We start from the raw sequence: 23,792 nt of genomic DNA, 5'->3' as shown, positions 1-23,792 counted from the left end.
GACCCCTAAAATAACTGAGCAGGCGACATGTGACCCCTCAGGAAACTGGGTTGATCAGGTAAATAAACAAAAACATCCACAAAGTGATCATGTTGCGTCATTTCCTGTGGTGCTGTTCAATGACCTGTCCTGTTGCAACTGATGCTACCACCAATCGATCAGATTCTCCTCGGGGGTCACATGATGTGAACAAAGACAACCAGGCTGATTATCATCTGCATGGTTTTATTTTAAATATACGTAGTATGTTTTAGCTTTCGGAAAAAAGTATGGCTAAAATACGATCCTGCAAGATATTTTTAAATTGTATATATCTGGAAATCATCTTGTAACCCTCCCCCTCTCTCTCTCTCAGGACCCCCACAGTTTTAAATTAGAGCAAGTGAGAAAGAGATCTTCTCACAGGTTAACACCAACCCTCATTAACAGTTTCTTAGTTTCCAGCCTTTTAACAAGCACAACAGGTGGAGGATAGAGGACACATCAAAGCATTTTATTTATTATCACTTTAATTTTATAGGGGAACCACAAGTACTTTAAAAGAAGGTTATACAGCGCTGTACATTTGGGAGTAGTACTGAGACTAGAAGAGTCATATCTTCTCCCTTTAAATATGATTCATTTAAATGTTCTATAATCTTATAATGATACAGTGATACAATAAAAGCTTGTGTAACTGGTCCTGCAGCTTTTCTGATATGTCGATATCATTTTTGTTGGGACTGTTATCTCCTTGTAGATTTTCTTTTCCAAAAAAGGAAAATAAAAAGTTATGTTCAAAAACCATACGACAGGCAGAAACTGCCAGGCTGTAATCCTGCACGACTCCCAATTCACTCACACAATAGAGAGAAAGAGAGACAGAGAGAGGGAGAAGGAGGGAAAAAAAGAAAAGATACAATTTTCATGTTCTGAAGGCTGGACAGTGATGGAGATAGGCATCAGTTCATAGTGAAGCACAGAGAAGCACAAGATATACATTTGCACTTTCTGCAACCTCGACTCTTACTCTGCCCGACCATCGACCCGCTCCACGGCTCACTTCCATAGCTGTGTGCTCAGAGTCTGGCCTGATCCAGCTGCTGCCCAACCGCCCATGGCTGACGGAGGCTGGCCAAAGGTCATCTGACCTGCTGCACCGTTCAGAGTCATCCCTGACATCTGCTGGTTCATCTGCAGATGTTAGACAGAGGAGCAACACTGGAAAAATCAACATCGATGAAACATACAATAACTGCTTTATGACCTTAACTTTTAGTATCGTAGAGAGCACGGTGTCAAGATTTATTGACTCTCGATTATCCAAATGAATCATATATTTTTAAGTTTCATATATTCACACAGTTTACCTGTAAATTAGCTAAATATTATGTTGTTTTCAAGATAATGTATTTTATAGCCATCTTCTGAAGTTGTGTTAATTTTGTCCAAACAGAGGCTATATTGAAGTTGGGTCGTTTTATTTAGAAATGGTAGTGAAGGCAAAGAAAAAGAAGTTAGATAAAATGGAAGGTGTGTCATGCACCTGGCCGATAAGGGCACAGGGTTTGTAGATATTGAGCTCCTTATTGTAGTTAATATAAAGCAGATATAAAACATTCTCTTGCAGTTTTAATCCGTTTTAAAAACAACTGCGAGAGTGAGTGTGAATATTTCTGCCAAGGAATTCCCTCAAGGTGTAGTAAACTGGTTGCAGAAGTTTTAACATTGCTGTTCTGCAATGTTAAAACTTCTAATGAATGGACGAATAGAGTGGGGATTTGTACTGCAGCTCCATTTCTAAAATCATGCTTGTGCTGCCATCTAGCGGTGGTTAAATGCTTTGCCCCCGCCCCATCCATTAGGGCTTCTCACAATGCACCATTGTGAAATAAATCACCACAGCTGGGTGCGGTCACACGTTTTAGAGAAGTTTCAAACACCTGACACAACTGGACAATACAAGATTTTCTGTTGAGCTGCTTGTTTGTTACATTATCTCATGAGAGCTGCAGTGACAGTGTATCCGTACCTGACCCATGTTCCACTGGGCCTGCTGACCGGGCTGGATGGCGTACATGCCCTGAGCAGGCACCATTCCTGCAGGCATCGCCCCGCCCTGTGGTCCCATCATTCTCGGGGCCATACCCATCACACCAGTGGCAGGCGCATTCCCCATGAAGCCGTTGGTCATTGTCATCCCGACCATCATGCCCGGACTGGGCCCCATCATGGCTGCCCCGCTCTGAGCCATCATGGCACCCATGACGGTTGTGGATGGCATAGCCGTACCCATGCCGGGGAAGGCCTGATAACCAGCAGGGGCCTGGACAGGAAACTGCATCTGGGAGGGGCCCATGAACATGCCAGCTAAGGGAAGACGTAGGAAAAAGAGGAACAGCGTTATGCAAAATATGACAACATCCCAGAATCTATATGTGTTAGATGAGGGTGATTTCCAGAACGTGTTCAATATTTGGCTGTACAATAATATGTTTGAGACACATTTGTTGGTATTTCAGGCAGAAGCATTGGGGAAATTCTGTGGTATCGAGTTGGAAAATACTATTCCCTCTGTCTGGAAACCATTCAAGTGATGTCGCGTGGCAAAAAAAATATGTTACCACAGCTGAGAGAAGAGATGGCAAAGCTAAAAAACACTAAGTAGAAATGTACATGGACGGACAAGCAGAGATTCAATCTGCAGCCTTGAACTGATGATAAATCGTTGTGTGCGTGTCCAGCAACCACACAGCTTAATGGTTCAAACAGAGGGGACCGGGGCTGGGTATTAAATCGCAGCAATTGTTTGGGACCAACCTAAATGTGACCAGAAAGTTCCTTATATCAATAAAAATATTGCTTATTTAGGACAAACTGTCAAACTTCTAGGATATAAGACAGCATTTTACATTTGAGAGGCTTCTTTGCCTATAGAAACTTCTAAAGCTATTAAAAATGAATTATTTTTGTAGGCCGTCATTTTAAAATACGTGAGAGTGCATGGTGGTTTATAAAGCGGTATTTCACATCAGCTTGTGTTTTGATGAATTTCAGACGGCTTCAGTCTCACCAGTGGGCTGCGGGTGGGACATGCTGTTGGTTCCATAGAGGGACAGGATGGAGTCCTTGGACAGGGGCTTCTTGACCGTGTCGTCTGTTTTAGTGGTGCTACTGCTGTCGCTGAACAGGTCGAGATCTCCCTGCCCCGACGCCGAGCTGGCTCCCACTCCTGCGGCGGGAGCTTGTGTTGGAGTGCTGGCCGCAGTACTGGAGCTCACCTGGAGGGAGAAAGAAAATCCAGAGGTTACCATCATCGGTTTTGGTGACAAAAAAATGTAATGAGTTAAACTGATAAAATAATTACTTTGCATGTTTATAATAAATACAATCAACCAGCAAAACTAGAGATAAAATATATAAGTCTTTTTTATGGATGTACTCAACGCTTTTTGGTGGAAATCTTTGAATTTCCTCAAACACTGACTACTCTCTATTAGCAGCTATTTCTTTATGAATGCAAATAAATGAAAACGCCCAGAGCTGATGCTTTTCTATCATTGTGTTCTTCCTCTGCTCTACACACGGACTGTTTACCTGCAGGCAACCAAAAACCTGCTTAAACGTCAAACTAGAAATGGAAACCAGTAGCCTATCCATCCAAACGTCTAGTTCCTCGCAGATTATTCATACTCGCATGCAAAATCTGTTTACAGACACTACACACTAGAATGACTGTGAGTCTGGGCCGTTTTTGGACCTGGTTGTCATACATTGGCAAACAGCCACGAGCTGTATGTATTTAGCCAAAATTAACAGGATGGTTTCCACATTTTATCCAGAAATAAATGGAGTGATAATTGTCTGTGCTGCACAATAACATCCCATAATTCAGCTGTGGCCTGGTCGTAGATTGTTCAGCCACCATAAAAAAGGTTAATTAAATCCCCAATATCTCACAAGTTATTTTAGTCGCAGTACCTGTGCCAAGACACAGTTAAGTAGCACCATGAGTTTATATTTCATACAACACAAAGGTCTGGTTTTACTCTTCATCTGTCACACACACACACACAGAGAGAGAGAGATTCAGTTTCCCCATCTTTACTCCCCTGTACATCTCTCTCTGTGAAGCCCAGTTACTACATTCAAGAGGGCTCAACATCAGTAATAAGACTAAATGAAAATGTTCATACAAAATACATTTAGACAGTGGATTTGCTTGGTAACGAAACAACGGGGTCATTGACAACAAAGGCATTGATTTTTCAGTTGGGTAGACTGAAACATGGGCAGCACAAACAAGAGCACATTAAACTATGTAAAAAAGGGGAAAACGGGTCTACAAATTATATTGTCAAACACCAAAGCATCATCATTGTTTAAAATGTTTATTATAAATACAAATTGCTCCTCTCAAATATGAGGGTTTGCAGCTTTTCTCTGCTTCTACCGTTGTAATTGAGTTTGGTGTCTGTTGGTCAGAAAAGATGTGCTTCGAAGTACTTGATTTGAGCTTGTATCACCATTTTTGGAAAAATAATAATCAATAAATGAATGGCTAGCGTAAATGATGATTGGTTGCAGCTTAATTTTGAATGGTAAGTCATAAACCTGATTTGCTGGGTTTATTTTCGTTATTGCGTCTGTGCTTGTATTCCATTTGAAGCCATCCATCTGGGTTGTTGCCGTCCTGTGGCCCAACCCTGCAGCTGATAATCATTTGACTTTTTATTTTTTATTACACATTTAATTTTGGTTTTAAACCAAGACGACCATTATTGTTCTACCCCGCTGAGCAATATTTAGAAATTAGCACTAAATCTGGACTTGGGAGTTATTGTTTGGTTTTACCTGAGGAAACTGAGCAGCGGATGAGGAGGAGGGGAGGGGGTTGGATACCATGGGGCCGAATATATCCAGGTCATTGTTGTTCTGGCTTGTGCTCGTGCTACCATTGTTAGCTGATGCAGCTGTTGGTGCGTCTGTGTAAGAAAAGGGGGAAAAACGGGTTTTACAGGTGTAACATAACCAAACATCATTAGGAAAGCCAAACCTGTAAGAATTCAGCATAACTTACTGATGAATGACATTCTACCTGCATCTACTAAGAACTTATGAAAAATCTAATATTAAATCCTAATACAGCCTCTAAGCGGTTTCAAACCAAGAGATCTCCTGTTTACTGGAGGTGGACTGTGTACCATTTGTATTTATTTAACTGCAGTGCCCTCCCACTGCTGCACAACTGCTAACACAGTGAGGATAATGGCTAGTCCATAAAAAATTAATCAGCTTACCCATAGTAGCTCATCAGCCACAAAACAAAAATAAAAATAAACCTCCCATCCAAACCTTGCAAAACCCCTGCATGCCAATCAGTGGCAGAAACACCATTACCTCAGCATTGTAAATGAAACAGCTATAATGAAGTGTTGTCGTTTAATTACTAACACCAGAGTTGTTGCATTTAAAAGACAGGACACAAATCCAATACAATGAAAACAATAACATGTAGTTACAGGTATATGTCCAGACAGAAATACCCACATAACAACTAACCACTGAAAAACTGACCCAGCAGTGGATCCATCAGCAAACCCTAAATTATTAAAAAAACAAAATTACCTCCTTCGCCACTTTTTCATAGGATTTAAATGCCTGTGCTGTGCCATCATTGGAAATTATTTCGTCTTCTTTCTTAACACTTTGATATTTAACACTGATCCTTCAAAATAAAAACACTAAAAAGGTCTACACCCGCATTGAAAGTGAAACAGGAACAAAGCAGCTGTGGCACTTCCTCTGGATAATGGTGGTTTACTGGTGGAAAGTTAATGCAAAGCAATGGGGGGGACTTGTATAATTTGCCCTAGCCGAAACTTTAATGAACAGCAGACTTCATTAAAGCTCAGCAGATCCCAGATCCTTGAGGGTCCTATCTTTAAGGGAATGTACAGACACACACTTCCTGTGTTACACAGGCACTTATAACGATCTGAAAGAGGAACCCAGTCAGCCTTTAAAGAAAATCTCTGAAGTCAACGGCCTGATTAATACGCATCAACACGTCTAAACCTTGTTCATACTTGCACAAGACGCCGTGGCCCAGGCTTCAGTAGATGGTGTGCGAACTAACAGCTTGCACAGAGACATTTATGGGTACACAGAAATTCTGAGGAGCACAACAAAGTATTGCAGCTCTCACACTCAACAAAAAAGATGGCAAGATGGCATTTCTAATGTGTGCACCCTTGCACTGGGATCAATAAACCAGCCTGTACAGTGACAACACAAACTTAAGACGGGGACAGCAGTGTTTCCCACCTATTATCTAGCCGTGGCTGCCCACCATGTTCTATTTTGTCCTGCCACCGTATTACGATGACCCATAAGAAAATTTATGCTTCTCTTAATAGCATAAGAGCAATCTCTAGGGGTAGTTGCTTGCTTGTAAAGATGTCTGCAATGCTATCTGCTCATTATATGCTCATTCTCGCTCTTGCAAACTTGTCCTCCAGTGCATGCACTTCCATACAGACAGCCAGGCCTCGTAGTTTCAGCTACAACTGTGAGCGTACCTGCTAGTGTCATTCAAATTCAATGGTGTTCTCTTACAGGCGGGAACTTGTCTGTCATTTGTTTTTTGTTGCACATGAGAGCGATCAGTGCGCCTGTGAAGGTGCACTCGTGCTACCACCGGACTGGATCAATCCTGAGGGGGACAGTCAGGGTTTGGCCCCAGCTGAATGCTGAACCACACTATCACAGCCCAGGGTAGCTCTCCTCTGCTGTGAGGCAACAGTGGTACACAATCTGAGGCAGGAGACAACATGCTACACCTAAACAGTGTAAGCCAACCTTAACCCATCCTATATAAATACACTGTTGTTCCTATGGTAAATAAGGATCATAAACACACGACAACCCAAGTCCATAAACATGTAACAACCGGCTCAACAAGTATGTCCAGTCATTTGTTATGTCAACAATTACAGGCTGAGGTCATAGTCTGCCTCACTACATGAGCAATATCTCAGTCCCAGTCACACTTTTTATGTCCGATTGTTTTTATTTTCAGGTAAATGACACTCACCAAGGCCTAGTAGGTTCACAGCAGGTTCTAAAGTCTTTGAGGGGCTGATTTTGGGAACTGGCCTGGACTCTTCACTCTTTAAAAAAAATCAAAAATGGTCAGAATGGGTCAAAAACAGTGCAGAGGAGCAAGTCCATAGAAATCTATTCAAAAGGTGATGTGTTGTGATACCTTGGTGTAGGATGACACCTTGGTTCCTCTGTCTGGCTCCCTCTCTTTCTTACTGTCTTTAGGCTGAAAACACAAAAGAAACTCAACATGAACCACAGACATAAACTGAAAAGCATTGATGGAGGAGCTTAATCAACTTCATGTTAACATATGGAAGACTTTTGTTTGTACTTACACTGCTCCCATTGGTCACATTCTTGCTGTAATATTTCTTCTTCTCATATTTATCCCTGATGAAGAATTCCACTGCTCTGGGGTCAGAGTTAAAGGAAAAAGAGGCAACATACAAACTTATGACAAGCTACTTTCTACATCATTTCACTTTTTCACGTGCATGTGCTCTGGGTGAAGGATACTGGTCTGTTTGAGGTCTTCTGAAGCTATCTGGAAGGTTGGCCTCATAAAGCTGCCTGGCCCTGGTGTTACCCATATCCTGTATACTCTGAAATTATAGGAAAGACAGAAGGGTTAATAATAAGAAGGAAACTTTTCATAAAGGGGTTCTCCATATTAGTTTGCTCATCATCACTCGTCCTGCTAAGCCAGTGAAAAAAAGAAGAAGCTTTCTGATGTATGACAAAATAACCCTGACGGTGTTATCACAGTTTTTTTCTTATCTTGGCTTAACACATTTGGGAAAAGCCTGTGTTGCAAACCAGGGGTGTAGAGTTTGTGAGAGGTGAGTGTACTGTATACTTTTCAGGGCTGGTGGAAGGCTGGAGGGTAAAGATGGGAGAGATTATCAAATTTGGGTTAAACTACCCTGTCTAATGTGAGTCATTTATATCTGCCAGACACTTGTATTAAAAGAAGTTTTCAGAAAATGTGCTTCACACTTGAATTATGACTGGAATAGTCTCATTAGTGGTTAGTTGCAAGATGAAAGCTGGTAATAATGCGAATGTCCAAATGACAAGATGGAGCAGCCTAGCAGGCTATCAAGTTGCATCATGGGAAAGGGAGGACACTCGATCCACACTAGGGAGTCAGTGTAAACTGTGAAAATGGAAATGGTAACCGGTTTGAGGAACTGACAAGCCTGCAACCTTCTGGGAAGTGGACGACCGGCTCTAACCCTTGAGTCACAACCACGCAGTATAAAAAGTGTGCATATAATGTTCATACTCTCATTATGTAATTGTATTTTTTTATTCTCAATTCTTTGGTCTATTCTATTGATCTAGCTGCTGTTACAAGAGGACTCCCCCAACATGGATGAACGATGTGTATCTTGTCTTATCAACGAGTAAACAGTACCTGGATCTGCTCCGAGGTCCATTGGTCCAGGTTGACTGACTTCACTCTGGATATGTGCACCCCAAGGTTTCTGTGGATGCCCGCACATCGGATGCACATGAATACTCCCAGATTCCAGGATGCCCATCTTGGACCTGGCGAAGAGAAGAACAACAAAGGGGATATTGTTTTAAACGGAGGGATGCGAGAAGAAACACATTGACATACAGACGCTTAACTCTGTATTAAAGCGCCAACATGGAGATCAATGGGTGGTTTCAGTGGAGGAGCTACCACCGGAAGTCAGACGCCTGTAACACCCGGAGCCCGAGGTGCTGGAGGCGGCGGGGCAGGGACGATGCCGGGGGCTTATGTTGGTTTAGAGAAGTTAGCTCGCTGGTTAGCCACTTAGTTTAGCTCAGGGGGAAGAGGTGTCAGCTGACTTAACTGAGCCAGTAGCGAACTAGCGGGTTAGCTTAGCCAGGCTATTCAACGATATATGTTCTGTCGGTCCTCGGCGTTAGCGGCGGGTGCAGAGTGAACGTGTGAACTTTGTGGAGGAAGAGGGAAAATAACGAGTCGACGGTGTGAGCGTCGCACCTTTCGCCTCGCAGTCGGCGCAGTACTTGTTGTCTTCCTCCCTCAGCATTTTGGACAGGATGGCCTGGTGCTGCTCGTTCAGCTTCAGGGCCTTCTCTCTCTCCGAGCGGGTCGCCATGTTCGCGGCGTCGGCGGGGCGTTATCGATGAGGAGAGATCTGCGATAATCAGTCGATCGAAAGTCGTTTCTGGTAAAAGACCATAATCAGAAGACCGGACGCCTCCGAGTAGGGAAATGAAAAAACCCGGAACCGGAATCCCGTCTCTCCGCCCACAGGAATTCTAGCGCTGACGCGGCGGTGGCACCGGATTGGATGAAGGTGCTGACGTCGTCCGACGCACGCTTTTTTTTTTTTTTTATTATGTTGTTCCATTTTTTATCAGAAATCCATCATGAGTTTATCAGCTCTTTATCACTGATTGATTTACTGGATACACTCTCTCTCTCTCTCGGACTCCAGAGCAGCAGATCTGACACCACTCAACTATTATTATAGTATTATTATTAGTAGGTAGTGTTAGTCTAAATACTATCAACAGGTGCTATTATAATTGATAAAATAACGTCATCTAGAAATATCATTTAATCAATTTTGTTATAACAACCAGTCCTACGGAGCTAAAGGGATAATTATCCCAAAATGAAAAATCACTCATTATGCCGATGGAGGGGTGGGTGAAGTGTTTCAGGGATAACAACATTGGAGCCAAATCTAATTCCAATGAGGTAATTGGGGACTCCTTCTTCAAACGTATAAAAAAAGAAACATCGCCTCCATACTGTTCCTTTGGTTTCATACATGTGTCCAACAGCATAATTTACTCTGTGTTTTTTCTAGACGTCTGCTGTTATCCTCTTCCTAGTTACCAGACTCACTGTGGGCGGCAAAACCGCCTACACTGGTTGTGTTGAGCGGAGAAGGCATTAGGAAAAGTTAGTTAGTTAAAATTAGTTTTTGCTGCAGTTCTTGGGATAAATTGTGATAGCTACAGTGACTGCAGCAGGAACTATCTCCTCTTTTCCTAATGTCTTCTCCGCTCAACACCCCCGGTGGAGGCAGATGGCCGCCCACAGTGAGTCTGGCTCTAAAGGGGGAACTGTTGTGTTTCACTATTATATTGTAAGGTCCCAAACTAAGTGCTTTGAGATTATGTGCGCTATGATATGGTTTTATAGAAATAACATTAAATTGAATTTCGACTGGTTGCTCATATTAATAAGAAGATAATCATCCAATGAAGGCAATATAGCATCACACCAGCTCCAAAGTTTATTGAAAATGAACAAGAAAATATAAACAATCTAATGAAAAACTTGTACATATTTACAGGTATATCTGTAGGCCTCAAACGTTTTGTACACTCTAAATAAAACTGAATATAAAAATTTCAAGGACACTGATAAATACTTACATACTATTCATAGTTCATTACTAATTGAACCTGGCAAATGAAAATAGCTATGAAACTATAATCCAGGGAAATACTTAGAAGAGTGTTAAATGTAAAAGAGTCCATGGTTATTCTGTTGATACAAATGCGATTTTAAAATAAAACCTACTTGTATAAGCTTAAATGGGCATGTCATAAAATGCTATCTTTAATATGCACTCTACAACAGACCTACACATACAGAAAAGTATAAGCCTTGTTGCTTTACCAGCAGTTTGTCTTCATATCAGCTCTCACACACACGTTCTCACACGCTCACACACAAACACAGACACACACTCGCACACAACAGCAGCAGCACTGTACAAGGAGAGGAATTAGAAACACATACAAATGGTGCCTGAAATGGCCAATGCACCACTGTCCTAAAAGAAGGTCTCCAGGCGGATCTTGAAGTGATTCTCCTGGTGCCTCACTGCAATCCCGTAGCGGAGGAGCATCTCTATGTATGGTGGCCAGAAGGTGTCATCTATGGTCACATAGGTGTCGTGTGGTGTGCTCAGGACCTTGTTCATGAGCACCTTCGGGAGAACAGGAGATAGAGGTGAGACTTGGGTTAAGCACATCTACAATCATAGTGCAAGATGACAACTTTTTCAGTGAAACAGAAAACACTAGACTTAGACAGGAGAAGGAGAGAGATGACAAGTGAGCTGCCTAACACCTAGATAAAGGATATTTACGTTTAAATGGTATGTGCCATTGCCACATACTCAGCTATATTTGTGGCTGAGAATAACTATGACATACACATTATTATTGGACTATATGTGGAGTGCAGGGAGTTGATATGGTTGGTGCCCCCACCCTTAACCCCTTATCGTTCTGAAGCAAAATGTGACTGTGTCTGACTGTCTGTAGACCCGTAATCCAGAGAGGCAGAACAGGGATTATAGGGGTGGGAGTATGACTCTATATCTCTATAGGAAATATAAACAACTAAAGTATAGACATGGTCTTTATTAGTGAAAATACTGCACTATTCAGTAGATACCACAGAGGCATCACAACATACTTGTTTTTTAGAACTGTTCTGAAAAATCAAAATAAAGTATTAAAATTAAACGATCTGCACAACACTGAGGAACCATCAGTAGCCTTCAGTTTTCATGAAAACTCAAAAATTGTTTTGTTTATCCAGTTTAGATGACTGTAAAGAGCACGGTGGCCTCCATAGTGAGGACCCCCTCCTGGTGTAAATATAAAGTATTTAAATATAAAAGGCCCATTCTAGGTTCAAGAAGACAACAATTTGTACAATTTAAATAAAACACACTAGTGCATACATACATACGTGAATAAATACATTTTACCTTCAATTTCTGCCTATAGAACCGTTTTACCTATATTTTACACACTGGACCTTTAAAGAGATGGGTCCTGGTTTTGTTTTCTCACTTTTTTAACAAGGCAAGTTAGGGCATGAGTCTCGGTTAAGATATATATTTTTTTTAATGTGGGCGGCATGTTCCTCTAACTATTCACTCTTATCCTGACAGAATAACAAAACTCGTTAAAGTCTGGTAGAGAAATGTATTTGCCCTCGTGGCTCTGTTGTTCGAATAATAATCTCTGAAAATGTCTTCAAATCCCTCTTCAGAATAAGACTGACTGACAGGCAGTAAGCATCTGTAAGGATTAACAAAGCTTAATATTAATATAATTTACAAAAACTCAATACATTTCTTATTATGTGGTGCACGAAAACTGACCTCTAGGATTTCATTAAGTGAAATCAAGTTTTCATTTATCCCCAGTTCAATGTTCTGAAAATGAAAACAAACAATTGTAAGCAGCACAGGAGCAGTAACAGCACAGATATTCACATGTTGATAGTCTGTAAATGCTCAGTCAGACATGACAACACAACACAGGCCACTGCACCTTCTTCTTCTTGTTTGTATTGGATTCAATCTGAGGGAGAGGAACATGCTTCTCCAGGACGTCCCCCAGACACTCCATCAACCTCTCCTGGTACACCTTCATTTTCTGGATTTTGGCCTTGGTGTCCTGCAGTACACTGTGGAATGCATGTTTCAATAATTTTTTCATAATTTTTCCTCTTCCCAATTTGTTTACAGCACTTTACAAACTGTGCCGCCTCTGGAGGAGATGCCCCCCAATAGCGTGGAGTCCTCTGGTTCCGTGTGACTTTGCCACCATGCCCACCTCTGCTCTGATATTTTCTCCTTGTCCAGTTGAAGTCGTTCAGCGCGATCACTGGCCGCTAAAAGCACCTGTTTCTTCTCCTCCAACCACTTCAGTTCACTGAGAAACACAAACACAAAATGTTCTTAGCAATAAACAGAGCAAAAGAAAAACCTCTGCTGAAATCACAACTCAAAAGCATTTACGTGATCTGTGACCCAGTTCAGACCAGGTATTAACATCAGTCCTGAGTTATACAATAACAAAGGGTCTACTGTACAGGTCTGAACACTCCAAAATCTATGTATCCTCAATGTGTCCCATCCTCTGCCACATACTACTCTCCTGACTTGCACAAAATAAACCAACGTGTTCTTCTCAGATCCAATACATTGATTTGTTTGTGGCTACAATATCAGTCACTGGTCTATGTTCATTTCAAACATCTTTCCTAGCAGGGCTGTGCACAGCTCATTGACTCACTCAGCTCCTCTTTACTCTGCACACACAAACATTGTGAACTATGTAAACTCAGTCTGGGTAAAACATAATTAGTTTTTTTGCAATCACAAATGACATTGGTGATTATTGCATATTGAGCAGGGAAGTGAGAACCGATCTCAAGTTGGCACAGAAGATCAGATCTCTTGGGACAGATGTTAATACCAAGTCTGAACAGGATTCAAGACCGGACCTGAAGTGTTTGTAAAAAATATTACATACAGTTCTTTGGTTTCTCTCAGTTTTTCTGTCTTTGCTTCGTGGCAGGATGCAACCATCTCAAGTTCAGAACTCAGCTTGAGCATCTGTGAAAAACAACAGTGAAAAAAAGTGAATGCATTACTCCAGTTATGTCTTAATTGTATTTTAGTGAGACATATTGTTAAATTTAGCAGTTTATACATAAACGCACCTCCTCTTTTCCCGCTTCAAGTAAAACCTCTGAATTCGCTGCCAGCACTAAAAGACACAAAATAAGTTAATGCATTATACATAAATGTTGTCATATGATATATTGGATGCAACATGAGATTTTAAATGGGATATGATATGGACACAACACCTGAACTAAACTTCAATTGCGTGATTAAACAGTGATGCCCCTTTTTAACTGGCATAAAACTGAGGCAGTTGTAAACACTTCTGACACAACATGGTTCACTGTGTTGATGAAGGACTTACGTTTGGGCTCCACTGCCAGCCACTGCTTCAGTTCAGCTTCTGTTGCAATCAGTCGATTCACTGACTATTGCAGATGAATAATCACATGGTAAAAAACAGACAAACACAAAACATTTACAGGTTATTAAATTGTTGTTTGACTATTAAATTATTTACATGTATTAATGTTACATTATATTAAATCGGGTGCAGTTGCGCTAAGTGTATGTACATAAATAAACAATTAACAACAAATTATCAGAAACTAGCAAAATAAGCAGGACCACTATGCACAATAGAGATAAACAGTACAGGACAGTAGTGCAACAGGAAAGTAAATATGCAAGGGTGGACAAGAAACATTTAACCACTACATGTAACCCCTGTCTGCCATGTTATGAATCAAAAACGTACTTGTGAAGTTTAAGCAAGCTTATGATTTGCCTAAAAAGGACAGAGACATTAGGACGGTGCAGCAGAGAATCGTTAATAAAGTTAATAAATGAAAATGTAAAGTCTTCTCACCTGCTCCTGTAGGTTCTCGCAGTAATCTGGTTCAGACAGTATGATCTCATTCTGAAGCTGCGGCACAGAGACACAGTTGGTAACAGTGAAGGGTTGGTGTTGGTGTGTGTGTGTGTGTCTGTGTGTGTTCAGGTTAAAGCTTCTTACCTTCTCCAGCTGAGAGAACTGCTCCTCACACAGCTCCAGCAGCTCAGCCTGAGCAGCCTCTGACAGCTCTGCTGCTGCTGCTGCATGGTCAGCTGCCCTCAGCTCAGCCTGACACACGCACACATAAACACACACAGTCAATAACTCAAAAAGCAGAAAAAGTCAGTGTTATTTCTACCACAATGTCTATGACACAGAGAAAGATGGTTCAGTGCGTGTGTTAGGTCTTAGCTGTCCACAGTCCACGGTGGAGAAATGAAAAAGTGTGAGTTTACGTTAACGGAACAAATATTTTCGTACACAAATAGGAACACATCGCACTGTACGTTACTTGTCGTTACGTGGTTCACAAGACTTCGTCAAATATCGTGTTTTCTTACCATCGCCTGTAAGATGTTCGCCTGCGAGCGGAAGACAACAACAAGGTGCCTCCTGTTCAAAATACCGCCAACTTTGATGACGTCACGTCCGCGACGGCGCGCGGAGATGATGCTGCGCAGCACCGCGCAACTGCAGAAAGGGATGTCTACAAGTGTGCCATGAACAGCGAAGGTCTGCAACTTTTTTTAAAGTTCAGGTATACACAAACATAGAAAAAGCTCACATAGATCCCACCCGTCCAGACAGAGACAGTGTGAATGTCCAAACACATCAAAGGGGACATTTGGACCAGAGATGGGTAAGACAATCTAACACATACACAACAAGGGGTTAGGAACAAAATAAAACTGTTGACATTTATCCTTAGAAAACATATTTGCTGATGAGCAAAATGGTTTTCAAGTCATTCATAAACTATTCAAAAGAGGGCTTGGAAGTTTCCTACAATATGATATGATACGTTATCATTATAACTAACAGATGAGTTTAGATGATCCAAATAGATAAGAATAGGGGAAATGTTAGAGGTCAGGTTGTAGTTTACTTTAAGGGAAAATTCGTAATATCGAGCCAACATTTTTTAGAAGCAGGACTTTAAAAATAAATAAATAACAGGTTTCTCAGGTTTCGTCCGTCTCAATACAAGGCACAAGGGTCCACTTCAAAATTAAACCCTTTTTAGAAATTTGGCTGCCGGTTAAACCTTGTGAATTGTTTTAAAGGGGGTCTGCTCCACCTTTAGGGAAGTCTGAAACCATGACTCTGCCACACAGGTTTTCCACCACAGTAATGCTGTTCTCTGGGTAAATGGGATAGTAAATATAAAACACTTGCATCTCTCAGTTGTCTGTAAATACATGAACACAAACAACATAAATCTGCCTTAATCCACAATACATCTGACAGCTACAGTCACTGGTTACTCTAAAGATAATGTTTACACCATAGACAAGCTTGACTATCTTATATATTATCAAAAAAAAAAAAATCCTGATATGTCGATTTGTAAATAGTTGTATTTATCCATAAGGAACTTCATTAGAGCATCAGTGCATATCATCCACATATAATGCAATTACATACCACATTACGACATCCAAAGACAAACCAACAGTGGGAAGCACAGTTGATAAATGTAATTGTAGGAAAAAGACAATAAATTGTGTCAAGATGAAGAGTCAAAATAATAGATCAGACATTAATGAGTCTGATTGATGTCGGCACAAAGCTGGACATGGCTCTGCTAAAGTCCTGACTGTGAGTGAGCTGCATCTCTGGCCACAGGCTAAGTGACTGTATTGGCTGTGTAATGTGTCTGTGTGGTCTGAGCATTAGCAGTAGGCTAAGAATCCAATATTAGATAGGCTAACCCATCCTGCATTTAACTTAAATAAGTTAAGTGACATTCTGACAGCATGACTTGAGGGAAAGTTGAAGATCAATACACTGTCATTATTTTATTCGGCACTGTAAGATAGTACACATAAAGTGATTCCTGCAATATGCTCAGACTCCCTCATGCATTCATCCCAGCAGCCAGTGGCACAGTGTGTGTGTGTGTGTGTGTGTGTGTATGTGTGTGTGTTAGAGGGTGTGTGCAGTGCGGCCTGGTAGTGAGTGTGTGCAGGAGGTGTCATTCTGGTGTCTGAATGTTCCGGACAGTAGACCTAATGCAGTGCTGCACAGTATGGGTGAAAACTGACTCCAGGGGACAATGATTCTATGATTGTCCTGAAAATGGCATTATTAGCTCTGATGACATCTCTGCTGTGAGACAGATCTTCCTGCTACACTACAGGTTGCATGATGGCATAAGAATTGAATTCGCGAGCAGACCCAAATTAATTTCCAATTATTTCATGGACGTTCAAAACAAAACAAAGAGTATTTTTCTCGAGAATAAAACTTGACAAGGTAGGCAGCTAAATTTGTCAACACATGACACAGACTTCAGAGGCCTTTTTCATTATTCTCTGAAAACCTATTTTTATTTTGATAGATTACCTTACATCAAGATACAACACTTGCACAAGGTACCTAATCGGCTTGATACTGATGAAGCAAATAAAGTAATTTAATACTTTATTATTCAAGTAAATATTCAACATGTACTTGCATATTCAATATTCAGGTGAAATAATATTACATATTATTCCTTTTGCAAAACTCACTGAAACAAAAGCATACTCGCACGCACACACACGCACACAGTGACACGCACGCACACACACACCAACACACACACACACGCACACACACACACACACACACACACACACATACACACATCGTGGCTAATTAACTGCTCAGTGTGGTGGAGTTCACTGTCAGGTAATCACCAGTAGGTGTCTCTGTTTGCCTCTGATCAGACTGGAGTTTCAGCTTCAGGCCTGTAGCTGCACCTTCTTGTTCTTCTCACACTTCTCTCCTGTGTTTTTCATTTCATTGTCTCAGTCTGAACATTGACACTTTTCTTATAACCTGTGTAAATTGGTCTGACTCATGATTTAAAATATGAATCTAATAGATGTGGATGTGCTTATTGATGGCGATGCAACTGTTAATTTGCCGTCATTTTATTTTTGAATTCAACTTTATTATTTATTATGTGAGTGAGTGTTTTGCTCAAATTAAGTTGTCCATCATTTATATTAACTTAATCTCATCAGTTCATAGTTAGACAATGTTTCCCTACTTTGCCTTATGTTACTTGAAACCTGGATTTATCCATAATGGTGTTTTATTTAAAACATATGCATGGGCTGCTAAGGATTTGCAGAATTTTCTTTTACTATTTAGCGTTTCTTGGAAATCTCAATTCACATCTCTGCTGAAAATACTGAGTTAATGGTGCAATATTGACGATATTTATTTTAAACCTTAACCAGCATCAGCCCAGTACAGGAATACCTGCGTATCATGAGCCAGCTACAGCAAATATTACAAGAATCATTTAGTGAGTCATTGAATAATTCAGTGTAAGATGGAATGCTTTGGACATTTCATATTGTATCTACTGTGTCTGCAGCAGCCGCTTGTTTGCCTTGTGATTCCTCACGGTGTGAAATGGAAGCTGTTTTAACGTTTGTTAAAGCATTATTTTCTCTATTCTGCTGTATCTCTGTAATATTTATCGTTTCACAAACTTAGATCCCTGAGACCTGCTGTCTGAGACTGAGGCAGATTCACTTCCACAGCAATTAGCTGCCATTCTGTGATTTTTTTTGTATGGATTTTTCCTACCGAACAGTGCAGAAATGTACAGAATACACGAGACAATCTGCATCTCTTTCTCTCTTTTCTGTCAGACACACTTGTTTATTTATGAGACACAGGCTCATAGGTTATCTGTTGTTTGGTTGCATCATGTTAATCTATCAATTAATTTTTTGCAACAAAATTAAAGGAAGCAATTTAGTCCAAATTACCAGGCTGTGTGTGATTGTTTTAATCTGGTGGGCATGCAGCAGCAGAAGTAGAGAAAACCATGTACGTGTATATATATTTACTGATTTTCCTGGTATATGATTTCAAGCCCTATCCCCAAAAAATAATCACATAGCCTGGATTATTTGAATGATCAATTAGAATTTGATTAATATGCAAATTTGCGAACAAACTGTTCCATTTGAGCCTTCAGCGCAGCCTAATTAATCAACAGTTAAAGGAAATTAATACATACATCAATTCTGTCAGGAACATGCTTAGTTCAATCGCCCGTAAAATTGAAGTTTGAAGTATTAACTGGCTCCACAGGAAGGCTATGATTAAAACTCTACAATTCAGCTCTATTTAGATATATAGAGTGATTTAACTGCAGGCAGATATAAAGTCATTTACAGATCTCCTTTTTATACTTATTCAATAATAATAATGGTAGTAATAATAATAATAATTTGAAATTGAGGTACTGTTGAGGGCTATGGATACACAGTGTTTTCACATTTTCTGTAAGGGTTGAGCTAATTCATCTTTTATAATGTTTAAATACTGTCACTCAATGAGTGTCTGAAGGACCAGTGGCTTAATTTACACTTTGCACCTGAGACGTTACCACAAGGTGCAAATAATAAGAGTGAGAGAGGGAGAGAGGGAGTATAAAAAGGGGAGGGGAAGAGATGAAAAGAGAGGGCTGTACTATTGTTTCAGTAGGGACTCATGCATCAAACTTCAATTTTCCGCACGATTGAAGTAGTGATTTTTTCCATCTTGAAGTGAAATACTGAAATACACTTAAGACCTCCAGATTAATTACCACGAAGTGGTCCCTCAGACTGTAGTATTACTTATCGCTGGGCCCGCCTGACAAGCCCTCATAAAATAAGCAAGTGGAATCCATAAACTTAGCCTGCCTTAACACTCTCTCCCTTCATAAATATGCTTGATTCAGAATGGGGTGCAGAACACATACACACACAAACACACATACACACACACACACATACACACACATACAGAGAGAGTGTGAGTTAGAATATCTAATATATTTATCAAAGAGTCACTTTTTTGTTTGGATGTCGCTTTAGAATAAAGGTTTACGGGTAATAAGTGTTTTATAACGTGTCTTACTATACAGTATTTATCACCAATGTTAATTTCTACAGCCACCACATTTATATATCATTTCAAAGGATTTACTATTTATATTATTACAGAGGCTGCATTTATGGTGCCCACAGCAGGTGTTTGAGTGGGCAAACACAAATACATTATAAAGGCTTTTTTGCTTATAAGTGCTATGTGAGGGATTCAAGCAAAGTTATGATTTTTTATTTTAAGTATATATTTTTTAAATACTTTTAATTGATATCCTAAATAAATATATAAATAGAGAGCCTGATTTATATAATTTACAATAGTTGTCAGTTGTATTATAGGAATTTAAAGTTCTTCCCATCATCCTCAAGGATAAAAAAAGTAAAAAACAAAGCGCAAACAGAGTGAAAGAGCTGGGAAGAAGACAGCTCCACTTATCGTTAGTGTTAACAAAGAGGGTTAAACGGGAGGCTGCCTTTTGAATTCCTCTTCTGGACACTCTCTCTTTCTCACATCACCATGTTTTCAGCTTCATTAAACTCCTTAAAGACAAAAGGAATAAAGAGGCAGGCGAAGAAGGAAAAAAGATGAGGGAAAAAACTAACAAAAGAGCTCCCTAACCAGACTTTGGCATAAATGTCACAGTCCAAACTCTTTATGGCTCCCTACTTAACATTAAAAACACTCTCAACAAAAATGCATTTCTTGTTTAGAAAACGTTTCTTGGACAGAAGTCAAACATATTATTCCGCCGCTAAAAAGCGGAGGAACACAGGCGGCTCACAAAAAACGGCACTTTCATTGTAATTCATTGACTTGTTCAAAACGCCAGGCGAAGAAAGGGGGCTAGACATTAATAGCCGCAGATGCCCTCATGAAGGGAGGGTCTATATGGCCTTTGTTCGCGCCCAGTTAAACAGTTTAAAAGGAGGGTTAACTCAATCCATCAAATTGTCTGAAATTGTGAGGAAATTTCAAAAACCATATGGCCTCCAAACGTTTGCGTCCTTTCTGTGCGGTGGGACACACTTGTCTCAGTATTGCTGCCTGCGGGGGACCGGCCCTGCGCCTTTGTGGCCCGTCCCATCAGGGAACTGCTGCTCATTTGTCCCCACTTTTCATGCTTTACGCACGAAATTACGGCCCAGTCCCGCAGAACAAAAACAGGGCTCAATAAAGGCCCGGAGAAAACTGGCCCAAAACTTTGTGTTTTTTTGTGGCATCCTCCTCTTTTTTTCTCTCTCCCCCCCTGCACCAGATTTGTGTTTCTCACATAAATTTTTGCCACGAATGGAGAAACACGTCTGAGGGTCAAGAAGCCACGATACGCATTTAGGCGGCTGAAAGGGGATGTGAGATTCAAGCCACAAAATGTTTAGAGCATCATAGTAGAAAAGGACACAAAAGGGACAAAATAGTTGAGGATAATAACTCTAAATGGGCCGATTTTCATGGGCTTACACGCCCAGATTTGGCAAAGAGAGCGTGTTACTAAATGATTTTTGTCTCCAATAGAAACGACAACAAAAAAACTCTAGGCTTTTATATCCACAATAAATTGAAAAAAAAACTCGATGTTAATTCAAGAATTGCAACATAAAAGGAATATTCAGAAAAGCCATTTTATTCCCATAGTAGCCTATATACATTACAGTCTGTGCATTGGTTTTTCAAATAATGTCCTGAATTTAGAAAGGCACTTACAGGTGTACAAAACATAACAAATTTAGGCTATAACTGTAAATCTATTGTATCCAAACAATAAATCTGAAAGTAGCCTACAGCTCGTCAAAATCACCGCAGTGTTCTCTGGTGTTGTTCTGTCGCCATCGCTGGAGCATTTTTCCCAGAATCAAAACGCACAAAAAAAGCATGTGAACGTCCGAGTTTGCCTTTTTCACGTTCAGCATCATCATCATCATGCACTGCAGCAGCGGGGACCACTAATATATGAACTGAAGGCAGGTGATGATGAAGAGGAGGAGGAAGAGGAGCCGGCAGTGACAGAAGTGACTCAATGGCGACTTGGCTCACGGTAAAAAGACAAAAGCGTTTAAATTAAAAAAAAATATAATATTATAAAGTCAAAAATAAATAGATAATGATCACAAATCAAATCATGCATTTACATGCAAAAGTATGGAAAACTGGAGCACTTTGAGTGTGTGTGTGTTTGTGTGTGTGTGTGTGTGTGTGTGTGTGTGTGTGTGTCACAGGCCTTTAAGAAAAGCAATGGAACAGGTGTGTGCGCGTGTACATTTTTGTGTGCGTGCGTGCGTGTGTGTGTTTGTTTGTGTGTGTGTTGGCCTGTAGTGTAAAAAAATAATAAGTTACTCATGTCATGTTCGACCATATTGCTCTGATTGCATGGAGTAACAGTTCGCGTATGGATACACTGTAAAATACCACTGCATATTTCTGGGTCAGTGTTCATGCTTCACTATGAATAGGTCTATCTGTGCCGATATAAAAATCATTACATTTTGGTACACGTTCTGAGATATGGTATACAATATAAGCAGTAAGTTACAAGTCCTCGGTGGGATTTTCTTTTTTCTCTCTATCGTCTCTGTGTGTTTGTTCTCGCCTCCTCGGCCCCACGCTGCGCCATCAGTCATCCACATCAATCTCCACGTCCTCGTCCTCTGAGCACTCTTTACTCGTTGTGTGGTCTGAGAACGGAGACAGCGGCGACGTCCGCAGTTTCTGGGCAAGCCCGTGGTCCCGCTTGCCTCCCCGCGCCGGGGACTCGGGGCGCGGGTGGCCCAGCGTGCCGTTTGCGCATTTCTCCAGGTCAGCCAGCTTGGCGAGCTTTTCCAAGGGGACCTGGCCTACGGCCTTGGCCGACTCCACGTCGGCCTTCATCTCTTCAAGGTCCCGTTTTAGCTTGGCTCTGCGGTTCTGAAACCACGTGATGACCTGCGCGTTTGTCAGGCCGAGCTGCTGCGCGATCTGGTCCCGGTCGGCTGGGGACAGGTACTTCTGGTACAGGAAGCGCTTCTCCAGCTCGTAGATCTGGTGATTGGTGAACGCCGTCCGGGACTTCCGACGCTTCTTCGGGGTGGTCCTCTGGCCGAACAGAGTCATCCCGTCCCGGCCTGTAAGGGTGGAGAGGAGGCTGAGTTAATAAAAACCACTGAAATATGCAGGTGCTCGGGTTTTTTATCCGCACCGCTGCAGTGCGTGCGTAAAAGTGATCACATCGCAAAAATAACAGTGGCAGTGATGTGTGAATCACTAAAACCTTTAAGCCCTTATGGGAACAGGTAATTACAGCATTATTACACAGACACCACTGGGAAATATTGAGCAGGAGACACACGAGGCCTTAATATATTAAAGAAAAGCTGTGGCGATTTATTTCGATGAAGAACCAAATTACCACGGCTTTGTTCGATGAGACATTTTAAGAAGAAAAGTATACATTCATTAACGCAACAGAAAAAAGTACTGTTGTTTTGAGAAAGCCAATTTAATGACTATGAAATTAAATCTAATTTAAATTTGTCCAGTGCAGGCCTGTGCGTTATTTAAAGAATAAAGGAAAAAATGCATTGCATGATACAACGTTTCCAAAATGAATTTGTGATGCGGTGACTCAGTGCGGATGGATCTTTACCTTCCGCCGCCTGCAGCACGCTGACTTCCAGCCCCTTGAAGGTCTTGCTGGCCAGCTCCTCCAGCGCGCAGAGCGGGGAGGTCTGGTTGAGCAGAGCGCGGCTGGACAGGGGGATGCTGGACGGACGGTGCTTCTCGGAGGACGAGATGAGGTGCGCCGTGCCGCAGATCGTGTAGCCCCGCTTCACGGACGGCTTATTCAGGATGTCCTCGATGCTGAAGGGGGTGAGCGGCTTGTTGGAGTTGGCAGGAGGCGGCAAGTGGTCCAGCGGACTTCGCCTCCTGTTCTCCACTGCATCACATTTGGCCACCTCTTTGGATGTCATCATTGGTTTGCGCGCAGAGTTCACGCAGGACTTCGTTGCGATATTACCACAAAAAACCAAGGGAGGAAAGTCACATAACACTTAGAGAGGTTCGAAGAAAATAAAAAATAAAGATGCAGAGGGGAGAAGAAAAGAAAATCTTATTCCAAAATGGGGGGGGTGCCTGCAAAGTGTCGATCCTCGGGAGCAGCGGGTCCGCAGGAGTGAGATGCCTCCCTGAAAATGGCGAGGTCCACAAGAGTTGACGATTACTAACAAGTTATCGTCGATTGGTAGGTAATCAATTATCTCCAGTGGCACTTTCGCCCTCTTCCCTTTCACTCTTTGACTATGTTGCAGTCCAGTGCAGGGCTTTTTGCGACTGGGGGTGTCCCATTAATTAGGACGCATGGCTGGAAGGAGGAGGAGCCCGGCGGA

At 41.3% G+C, this 23,792-nt stretch overlaps 3 protein-coding genes across 3 annotated transcripts; all 3 read right to left on the bottom strand.

Annotated features, from left to right (window-relative positions):
• Nucleotides 1–491: 491 nt before the first annotated feature.
• Nucleotides 492–9,341, bottom strand: LOC133953637 (stromal membrane-associated protein 1-like). Its single transcript, XM_062387662.1, has 10 exons — nucleotides 9,083–9,341; nucleotides 8,504–8,637; nucleotides 7,603–7,688; nucleotides 7,422–7,497; nucleotides 7,247–7,309; nucleotides 7,076–7,151; nucleotides 4,834–4,964; nucleotides 3,053–3,260; nucleotides 2,012–2,349; nucleotides 492–1,173 (listed from the first exon to the last, which is right to left on the bottom strand). The coding sequence occupies exons 1-10, from the start codon at nucleotides 9,198–9,200 to the stop codon at nucleotides 1,039–1,041; spliced, it is 1,365 nt and encodes a 454-aa protein (XP_062243646.1). The 5' UTR covers nucleotides 9,201–9,341; the 3' UTR covers nucleotides 492–1,038.
• Nucleotides 9,342–10,329: 988 nt separating this feature from the next.
• Nucleotides 10,330–15,024, bottom strand: cenpk (centromere protein K). Its single transcript, XM_062387663.1, has 10 exons — nucleotides 14,895–15,024; nucleotides 14,515–14,622; nucleotides 14,368–14,424; nucleotides 13,864–13,927; nucleotides 13,595–13,641; nucleotides 13,405–13,487; nucleotides 12,703–12,801; nucleotides 12,418–12,553; nucleotides 12,246–12,299; nucleotides 10,330–11,054 (listed from the first exon to the last, which is right to left on the bottom strand). The coding sequence occupies exons 1-10, from the start codon at nucleotides 14,895–14,897 to the stop codon at nucleotides 10,899–10,901; spliced, it is 807 nt and encodes a 268-aa protein (XP_062243647.1). The 5' UTR covers nucleotides 14,898–15,024; the 3' UTR covers nucleotides 10,330–10,898.
• Nucleotides 15,025–21,583: 6,559 nt separating this feature from the next.
• Nucleotides 21,584–23,382, bottom strand: lbx1b (ladybird homeobox 1b). The gene is made up of 2 exons (XM_062388608.1): nucleotides 23,051–23,382; nucleotides 21,584–22,529 (listed from the first exon to the last, which is right to left on the bottom strand). The coding sequence occupies exons 1-2, from the start codon at nucleotides 23,376–23,378 to the stop codon at nucleotides 22,042–22,044; spliced, it is 816 nt and encodes a 271-aa protein (XP_062244592.1). The 5' UTR covers nucleotides 23,379–23,382; the 3' UTR covers nucleotides 21,584–22,041.
• Nucleotides 23,383–23,792: the final 410 nt, after the last annotated feature.

This window comes from Platichthys flesus, chromosome 5 (assembly GCF_949316205.1).
Source record: "Platichthys flesus chromosome 5, fPlaFle2.1, whole genome shotgun sequence".
Taxonomy (NCBI): Eukaryota; Metazoa; Chordata; class Actinopteri; order Pleuronectiformes; family Pleuronectidae; genus Platichthys; species Platichthys flesus.
This window is presented reverse-complemented; position numbering and strand designations above follow the sequence as displayed.